At 32.4% G+C, this 9,237-nt stretch overlaps 2 protein-coding genes across 2 annotated transcripts; both read right to left on the reverse strand.

The window, feature by feature from the left end:
• Positions 1-4,353: 4,353 nt before the first annotated feature.
• On the reverse strand, positions 4,354-5,090 carry LOC102593942 (uncharacterized). Its single transcript, XM_006339908.2, has one exon. The coding sequence runs from the start codon at positions 4,856-4,858 to the stop codon at positions 4,469-4,471; it is 390 nt and encodes a 129-aa protein (XP_006339970.1). The 5' UTR covers positions 4,859-5,090; the 3' UTR covers positions 4,354-4,468.
• A 1,988-nt stretch (positions 5,091-7,078) lies between these two features.
• Positions 7,079-8,625, reverse strand: LOC102594275 (annexin-like protein RJ4). Its single transcript, XM_006339909.1, has 6 exons — positions 8,553-8,625; positions 8,189-8,334; positions 7,856-8,077; positions 7,546-7,758; positions 7,353-7,454; positions 7,079-7,282 (listed from the first exon to the last, which is right to left on the reverse strand). Exons 1-6 carry the CDS (start codon positions 8,623-8,625, stop codon positions 7,079-7,081), a joined length of 960 nt encoding a protein of 319 aa, XP_006339971.1.
• Positions 8,626-9,237: the final 612 nt, after the last annotated feature.

A 9,237-nucleotide genomic window follows, 5' to 3' on the forward strand; every position in this document is an offset into this window, starting at 1 on the left:
ACAATCTTAACAACATATTATCTTGTTCATAAATTTAGGGGAAAGTTTTCTTCCTAAATTGTTTTACTTAGGATGTTAATTTTATTTTATTTTTAAGTTAATATTTTTATTGCATTTTTCCCTCGAATTTTTCTTTTTAACCATTAGCTATTGAAGAGTATTATTTTTCCTATTTTATTGCACCTTCTTTTTTTTTCTATTTCCTCCAAAATTAACATTAGCTATATTTGGCAGCAGTTCAATATTTTAAAGAAAATTAAAAAGAATCCCACGTAAAAAAAAGTCATTAGGAAGAACTTTTTTTCCCCTATATTTATGGACAAGATAATATGTTGCTAAGATTGTGAGATTATAATAATTTTTAATATTAAATATATATTGTATTTATTAGTTAAATCATGGTTAAAAATTTACTTTGAGAAATTAAATCTTAGCCATTTATTTTAACCTATGCCATGTGTCACTAATCCAAATAGGAACTTCGGGAAATTGAAGAGAAGAGAAATGGAAAGGAGCCGAATCCAATTTTATGTAAGGTAGAAGGTGGAACAAATTATGTGTATTAGTTATACATAAATTAAAATAATGAAGTTACATATTTACCCCTATCAATCTACTTTCAAAATCTTCTTGGAAAAATGCATAAAATTCATCCCTGAAATTGTCCCGAAAAGTCAGTTATACTCTTAAAATATTAGGACGACCTATTACACATCTATACTACTGAAAAGTGAATTTCATACCGCCCTAAAAAATAAAAAAGTCATGCTTGAGTCAAAATAAAGACAAAAAAACTTTCCCACCCCTTCTCCTTCATGCCACCCATCTTTCTTCTCCTCCATTTTTTCTTTATCACAAATACTTTTGTTGCTATGACTAATGGGACAAACAATTTTTTTCATGGTAGTTTTTCGACAGAAAACAAGGTTGAGGAATAGGAAAAGATCGGCAAAGTTGAAAAAAAATTCGACGAGACACCTAAAATTGATCAATTCTTACTACTCCCACCCCATCAAATTCGTCAAGTCGAGTATAGATTATTCTATTTATTTTTGTCTTTTTTGTTGATCGTGAGCCTATGAAATTGGAAATTTTTCTGATCTTTCTTTTTCTATGTTATTTTCATAAATCTTTCTTCTCTCTCAGAAAAATTTCCTCTAGATTTTCTTCAAAATTAGTAATAGTAAATCGAGCACTAATTTTTCAATTGTGTGATTATGATCTTTGCAAATAAATATTGATAATTATTCGTTGGGTTTCTAGTGGTGAAATAATGGTTCGGTATGGTGATATTTGGTGGTAGTGATGGTGTTGAATTTCTTTTTATGGTGGTGGGCTTGATGGTGATTAGAAAAGAAGATTAAATTGGATGAAGTTATAGGTTGATTTTGCTAATATTTGTATTAATAATGGACGAAGAAGAAGATGACATTGCTGGTGAATATTTTGGAAACAAAAATGGAGTTTTTTAGGTAAGAATAGAGAGAGAAAATAAAGTCAAAAATTATTGAGAATAAATAAATAGATTACACGTGTAAGCATGTAATAACCTAGCAGGCGCGTGTAAATCACGTTGGATTGTACGACTGACTTTGTACGTTTGAGGATGATATTAAATTCATTTTTAGTAGTAAAAGTGTGCAATAGTTCGCTATGCTAGTTTAAACATGTAACTGACTTTTTGGGACATGTGGGTGAAAGTTATGCCTTTTCCCACTTTTTGTTTGTTTGTTTTTTACTCAAAGAGTTGAGATGTTCTATAACTAGGGGTGGGCATGGTATGGTACGGTACGATATTTGAAAGTTTCGATACCGTAATTCCAATATTTGGTTTTTAAAATACTAGATCACTACCATGCCAATTTTAGCTTCCGCACAGTGCATGTGTTAATTGAAGTTATATAGATATGTTATGCCATGGGTTAGATTAGGGTCACTTGTGACACTAAGCACCCTGTGGCGCCTAGGGATAGCCTTGGGGAGTGACAAATACAATTCTTACCATGTTTAGCATATATGATTCAAAGAAAGGATTTCTTCCTTTCAGACATGAAACTTCTCTATCAAAGGATCAATGTCCTAAGACAAATGAGGAAACAGAAATCATGAAGACAGTCCTTATGTATCAGTTGTGGGAAGCCTCATGTATTTGATGTTGTGCACTAGACTTGATATTTGTTTTGCCATAGGCATGGTTAGCAGAAATTAGTCTAATCCTGGACAAGAACAATGGACATCAATTAAGCATAAAAAGGATTAGGGATTACATGCTAGTCTATCATTCAGATGAGTTGGTGCCCATAAAGTACACAAACTCAGATTTCCAGTCTGAAATGGACTCTACAAAGTCAACCTCAAGAAATATGTTTACTTTGGGAGGTGGAGCCATTGTTTGAAGAAGCATCAAGCAAACTTGTGTTGTTGATTCTACCATGAAAGCCAAATATGTAGTATCCTATGAGGCAGCTAAGGAGGCATCATGGGCTCAGAAACTTACTGAAAGACTTGGCGATTGTTACTGCGATAGAAGCACCACTCACGATGATTTGTGATAATAGTCATGCAGTTGCGAATTCAAAGGAAACACGAAATCATAAGAAGGCAAAACACATTGAGCGAAAGTACCACTTGATTCGAGACATAGTACAGAGAGGAGTTATGATGGTTGTGAAGTTTGCATCAGATAACAACCTAGCAGATCCTTTCACAAAAGTTTTACTGCAAATGTCTTTTGATAGACATGTTGAAGGAATGGGTGTTAGAGTTGTAGGTGCATGGTTATGAGTCTAAGTGGGAGATTAATTGTTAGAAAATAACATACACAACGGAAGCATTCTAGAATCATACATCTTACATGAATATAGACAACAACCACAAATACGTATCATATACAAAGTATGTTGAAAATTAACTCAAGGATTACCTCTTGAAGCGTGTGAAGATATCTTGAGGCAAATCTGACTCCAGTTCCACAGTCTTCTACAGTGACCCCAAATTAATAATTGAACTCTCTCAATATTTGGGTGGAAAAGTATCGTATAGAAAACTGAATGACTTTCTAGGTTTGAAGAATCCCTACTTATAGAAATTTCTTCCTAGTCCAAAAAGGAGAAGAAAATACAAATCTTTTTTCTTCAAGAAGAGAAACACACGTTTCTTTTCTTTCTTGAAGAAAGAATTGCATGCTACTTTTCCTTCTTCTACTAGAAAATATGATTATGAGTTCTAGTTAAATATGGACACTGTAGGGACCACATAATTAATTACTGAGGCTTCCTATTATGAAAATAATTTGAAATAATTAATTTGAATTATTCTTACCATAATAAATTACAAATTATTTCACTAGAAATTCGTAATTGCACTCCTCTATTTATATTTCAAAATTCTCCATTAAACACTTATGTAATTCCCCATGTTAAGATTACTAATATTAATTAATAAATTAAATTACTTACGAATTTAATTCAATGATTAATTATCTTGAGATCAATACTTAACTTATTTCATGTGTCAGATTCATACATCTACAGGCTGGATTTACACATGAAAACTTATAAGCTTCTCATAAAAAGGTATATCATCAATCTCTATATTGAGACATGTATTCCATCAACTAACTAATTATTTCACCAATATATATTATTATCATCCAATCTACTAGGCATATTGATCCATTTATAATCTCACCTTTTAATAAATCAAAACGATAATTAATATATACATATCATAATCGTTATATCAAGATTAAGAATATAAGTACTTTTAATAGTTTAGAGAATATGTTTTTATCAGAGTCTAAAACATCTATCTCTACTTGGTCTCCTTCAATACATACAAAATGCTACACGAGAAGTATCGTGCTACAATCTTTCTGATGGTTTGTCCAAATTTCCATCAACGATTGTGAACAATAACTTTTAACTTATAAGAACCGATGATTTAGTCTTCTGTGTATAAGATTAAACTCTATACACCAAATCATCTCCTATATAAATTGAGTATACATATATGACAAATTGATCTATTTAATGTAACACTTTATTGAATTGGATAAATAATACTATATCAAAACGCATGTTTTTTTTTTACCCTCCCTAGGAGCTCCCATCCCTTTGCTCCCTTGGTGACTCGAACTCGCAACCTTCGGGTTGGAAATGAGGGGTGTTTACCATCCGAGCAACTCCCTCTCGTCAAAACGCATGGTTAATAGAATATCCTAACACATTTAAGATCATTTTGGCATAATCCACATCGCATTAGTTTCAGACCATGATATTCAATATTCTCTTTTATTTTCTTAAACACCAAGTCAAGTGAAAATCAGAAAAACAAATTGAAACAAAAAGAGTATAGATTTAAAAATATATAACTTTATTAAACTTTATGTTCCATGAAACTAAGACAAACAAATTGTAATGGAAAGAGTAACAACTAATGAGATATGAATTAGGAACATAAATATGAGTTATTTTGCTGAAAAACGTTGAACAACCCTCATAACAAGGCTATCCCCTTGAAGAATGACTAAAACAGGGGAATTGCCAATCCCTCTAGCCTTAGCCAACATGATTTCTTTTGTAAGAGCCTTGAATTCTTGTCTATCAATAGTTCCACTTTTGTCCATATCAAATCTTTCAATAAGGATGTCATACAAACTTGAAATTTCTTCCTTGCTCTGCAACTCAAATTCACACGACGAGAATTTACCTTTCCTGTTTTGGAGCTCATCTCGAGACAATTCCCCGTTTCCATCTGTGTCTAGCATATCAAAATGTTTGTCCGTCCACTTGCCAAACGCCTCGGTGTCATCAACGAATTCCTCCATCATTGGACCATCAACAACAACTACACTCATTTTCGACGATTTGAATTTTAAGTGTTGATTTCTCTCTTTGTTACTCTTTGATTTATTCTATAAGAAGAATTTGACTTTGTCATTCTTCCTATTCTTTTGGTTGTGGCTTTTTGATGGTTGATAGGCCATAACTACAGGTTTGGCCTTAAATTCTAGTGAGCCATGTGGGACTTTCTTTGCCCTATCAATCTTTCATTAGTGATTAGAGCCGTTTTGACACCTAGAATTATTATTATAATGGATTTAACAATAAAAGTAGAATAGTTTCCACTCTATACGGGTATCCACACTAATAATTTATTTTATTTTAACATAAAATAAGTGGGTTATTTTTCAACCATGCTTTGATCCAAAAGTCAACTCTTGAAAGTACTTAATAATTAAACTAGTAAAAGTACCAATTAGGGTGTCAAAATGAGATAAACTATAGGTAACCCGTCCACAATTTTAAAGGTCGGGCTTCAGATAATTTGAATTAGATTCAACCTCAACTCATTCTAATAGAATCCTCAATTGAACCCAATTTAATCTTTAATTTCAACCTGTTTCAAGACTATTTATTTGTATTATATTGATGTTCCTATATTGAAGGTATGAATTAGGAAGTTACAATTAGAGTAAAGCAATTCATATACCACATAAGGAGAATCTAAAGCGAGTACCCAAGTAAGACAAAGCTAACTATAACCTAACTGGACCCGAATAAGTCCAAAATGTGCATACAAGAGACAAGATAGAGAGAATAACCTGACGAGACCCTGATAAGCTCGAGGAGTGCACACAAGAACTAACATGAGTAATGAGAAATATAAGGAATAACAACTATGAAACAGAGATGGAACTCAAGCGAGGATTCTCCGAGAACCTAACATCGGGGAGTCACAAAGTAGGTATAGAATCTGACATCAGGATAGTCACAATAAGAGCAAGCCTCTCCCGGAATCTTACATTAGTTTAGCATAAGTAGAAACTAGCTATAGCCTATCCCAAAATTTTATATCGGGATATATAGCTACAATGAGACCTAACAATTCATATATACTCCCTCCGTTTCAAAAAGATTGATCTGGTTTGACTTGGCACAAAGTTTAAGAAATTAAAGAAGACTTTTGAATCTTGTGGTCCTAAATTAAAGTTATGTCAAATGTACAAAATTGCCCTTAATCTTGTGATCTTAAACATGCCACGTGGAAAACAAAAAGTAAAATGTTACCAAAAAAGGAAAGAGGTCATTTTTTTGAAACTGACTAAAAAGGAAAGGAGATCATTCTTTGTGAAACGGAGGGAGTAATTATTAATGTAACACTAATAATTCATAAATTTGAGTCCAATGAATTGATAAAATACCAATTCATCAATAATACTTACTTAATTTGTATGCATTAGTGTTGTACTTGTCGCACTCTCGTGTGCAAGTGAGTTGAACTGTTGCCATGTTGGTGGAGGGAACAATGGCTATCATACCAGCATTCTGCTTTTATGATACCAGCTAGCTAGTTCATTATTGTAGCTCAAAATCATTTACTCCTATTATATTCCAAAATATTTTGTATCTTTCACCATCCGTTGTAGCTCATGACTTATAACACCAGTTCTTGGGGATTATAGTGTGTAGTTTCGTGTTGTATTTGACTTGAAAATACATCATTATTTATATTGTTTTGTTCTACTTTACCTTTTTATAATATCTTGGCATCGTTGTTTCTTTAAGATTGATTTGTTGCCACATGACATAAGAGAATTTGAGTCGTGATACAGGTACACACATGATATAATTTAGTCTCTTAAGCATCATGTTATGAGAAATCGAAAGTCATTCAACAAATTACAAGAGCACATCAAGAACATATTAGTTTAGTAAATGTTACTACTTGTTATTGAGTTTCATAATAGGCTATTGTGTTGTAACCAAAATCTTCTTAGTTAGAACATTCATAGGTTGCTTTTTCACAAAGAAAACACAATTGTCTTCAATAAGTACTAATTGATTTTCTAATTAAAGTTAAAGAATTCATAAAAAAAATCAGCTCCAATCTTGATGGATAAGATATTTCTAAAATCCAAAAAGACTTGATTGATAAAACAAAACAATATTAAGAGAAAAGAAAATAGCAACGACGAAGTTTTTGTTGTTCTTTAGAGAGATCAACTCAAACCCTACCTTAAACTTAGAAAATAGAATGAAAGTTTCCTAACAAGAGTTATTGTTAAAAATTACTACTAATTTTCATTTCCCAAAAGAGTTAGGAGGAAAGCCTTGTAATTTCCACAAGTGTGGTTGGTGATTGCATGATCAAGAGTGACACTGTTCCTCTTGTAGTAAAGTTCTTTAATCTCCTTCAAGTCCTTCTCAGCTCGCGTAACTATCACTCTTGTGAGTGATTCTTCATCAGTCCCAGACTCATTAATGGCATAGCGAATTACCTGAAGATGAATTTGATAGTATTTCAGACTATTACAACTTCTTTTTTGATAGTACTTAATAGTTATGTACCTTTTCATAGTATTTTTGGGGGTCCTTAATGCATCGGATAGTTGTACGCAGCGCTAGTAGGTACTCTTTATAATCTTCATCATTTGTATCATCTATCAAGTGCTGAAAAGGAAAAAGAAGTAAGAAACCATAAATATATATATATATATATATATATATTATATATAGGCAAATGACGAATTTATGTAAGTACCTTGGTGATTGAAGAGCCATAATAATCCTTGTAGCGGTTTAGAGTTGCTACAAGTTGAGTGGTGCTCCTTGTACAAATGATTCTAACAATTTCTTCATTATTGAATTCTTTGTTACTTATTGCATTGTGAAGAATGTCAGCCTCAGAGTTGGTTACTCTTGCATTTATCTCATCACCAACATACCTGTATGTGCCAACTAGCCCAACCAAAAACTGTATATATGTTGCAAAAGGAAGTAAACACAAATTAACATCGATAAAAATAAAAGTGGGTTGAATTAATTAAATGGAAATTAAAAAAGAAAGATGCCTTGCGAAGATGACCAGTAGAATACTGAGCTATGTCCTCTTCGACAGATGTCTTGTAGCGAGCTTGATAGGCACGCTTCACAGCCAACAACTCTTCAGGAGAATAGATGCATGAGTACTCGACAACCACACGATAATTTGGGATTGCTCTTTCTTTTATTGCAACATGCAATATTACTGCATCTCTATCTCTTGGATTTAGAATCCATCTGTATACTGCTTTCTGTGTTAACAAAACGTACTTCAACTAATTATTATATATCACGTACACATTATCCTGAGTTCAAATTATCAAGTACAAACATATATGTAAGAATTAGTTCCGAAAGGAAACCTCAAATTGTCCGGATAATTCAGATTCAAGGCGCTTGACAAGATCTTCACTGTATAACTCCTCATAAGCTTGTCTAATCAGTTTCTTTTGAGTTGCATTTCTATGGCCAAATATTGAAATTATTGCCTTCTCATCTGTTCCCCAACCTAAATTTCACTTGACAATAAGAAAATGTGATGATTAATCAAGTAAATAAAAATTTCTAAAAACCAGAAAACCCAATTAAATAATCAATTACACAACTAAATGAAATCAAAAGGAATATTAAACAATTTAGAACCACGTGATTGAAGAACATTTTGATATTATTTTAATTTAGCTATACAAAATTGAAATTTCTTTTTCTGTATCAAGTCGTAATAACCTTGACAAGCCTTCCTAATGGCCTCTGCATCAGCAACAGGAGAAGTGTTTTCCGGGTAAATGATGGTAGACATTGTTATACTATCTTCTAATTACCTCTTATTATTCCTATTTATACTACTTAATTCTCTTTGTCAGAAAAGTTAGTTTTCAACGTAACGCAATTTCAACGCTACTTACTCCAATTAATTAAACATATTTAACTATGGAATTAATTATGTATTTATGGATACTAAAGGGACAAAGAATTTGTACTGGTTTCACACTTTATCTTTTTGGAATGGGAAATAAATGTTGTATAGATGGTGAGGTTCATTTCATAGAAAATATATTTTAAGTTTGAAATTTATGTCCTCCTCTATGCTCTGGATTACGTTTTACAAAACCAAGGGGTAATAAATGGCCAGATTGTGTCAAATTTAGAAAGATTAACTTAATTTTTGGGTCAAGATTCAACTAACTCGAAATAATTTGGGAACTACACACCGTGTATCATTCATAAAAATTAAGGGTGTGTTTGGTAGGAAGAAAAATCAATTCATTTTCCTCAAATTTAAGGAAAATGATTTTCCTTCAAAACTTAAGGAAAATGATTTTCCTACTCTCTTCCGACCCTCCACCCATCCACCCACCCTACCAGCTCCCAAGCCACCCCCACCACCACCCCCCTCAAAAAAAATATTTAA

The sequence above is a fragment of the Solanum tuberosum genome, unplaced genomic scaffold, assembly GCF_000226075.1.
Source record: "Solanum tuberosum cultivar DM 1-3 516 R44 unplaced genomic scaffold, SolTub_3.0 scf00011, whole genome shotgun sequence".
Taxonomy (NCBI): domain Eukaryota; kingdom Viridiplantae; phylum Streptophyta; class Magnoliopsida; order Solanales; family Solanaceae; genus Solanum; species Solanum tuberosum.

Coding starts and splice junctions, on each gene's coding strand:
- LOC102593942 (XM_006339908.2), bottom strand. CDS start 4,858: ATGAGTGTAGTTGTTGTTGATGGTCCAATGATGGAGGAATTCGTTGAT.
- LOC102594275 (XM_006339909.1), bottom strand. CDS start 8,625: ATGTCTACCATCATTTACCCGGAAAACACTTCTCCTGTTGCTGATGCA. Junction 8,078..8,188: donor AATTATCCGGACAATTTGAG/GTTTCCTTTCGG, acceptor TTGTTAACACAG/AAAGCAGTATACAGATGGAT. Junction 7,759..7,855: donor CTACTGGTCATCTTCGCAAG/GCATCTTTCTTT, acceptor ACATATATACAG/TTTTTGGTTGGGCTAGTTGG.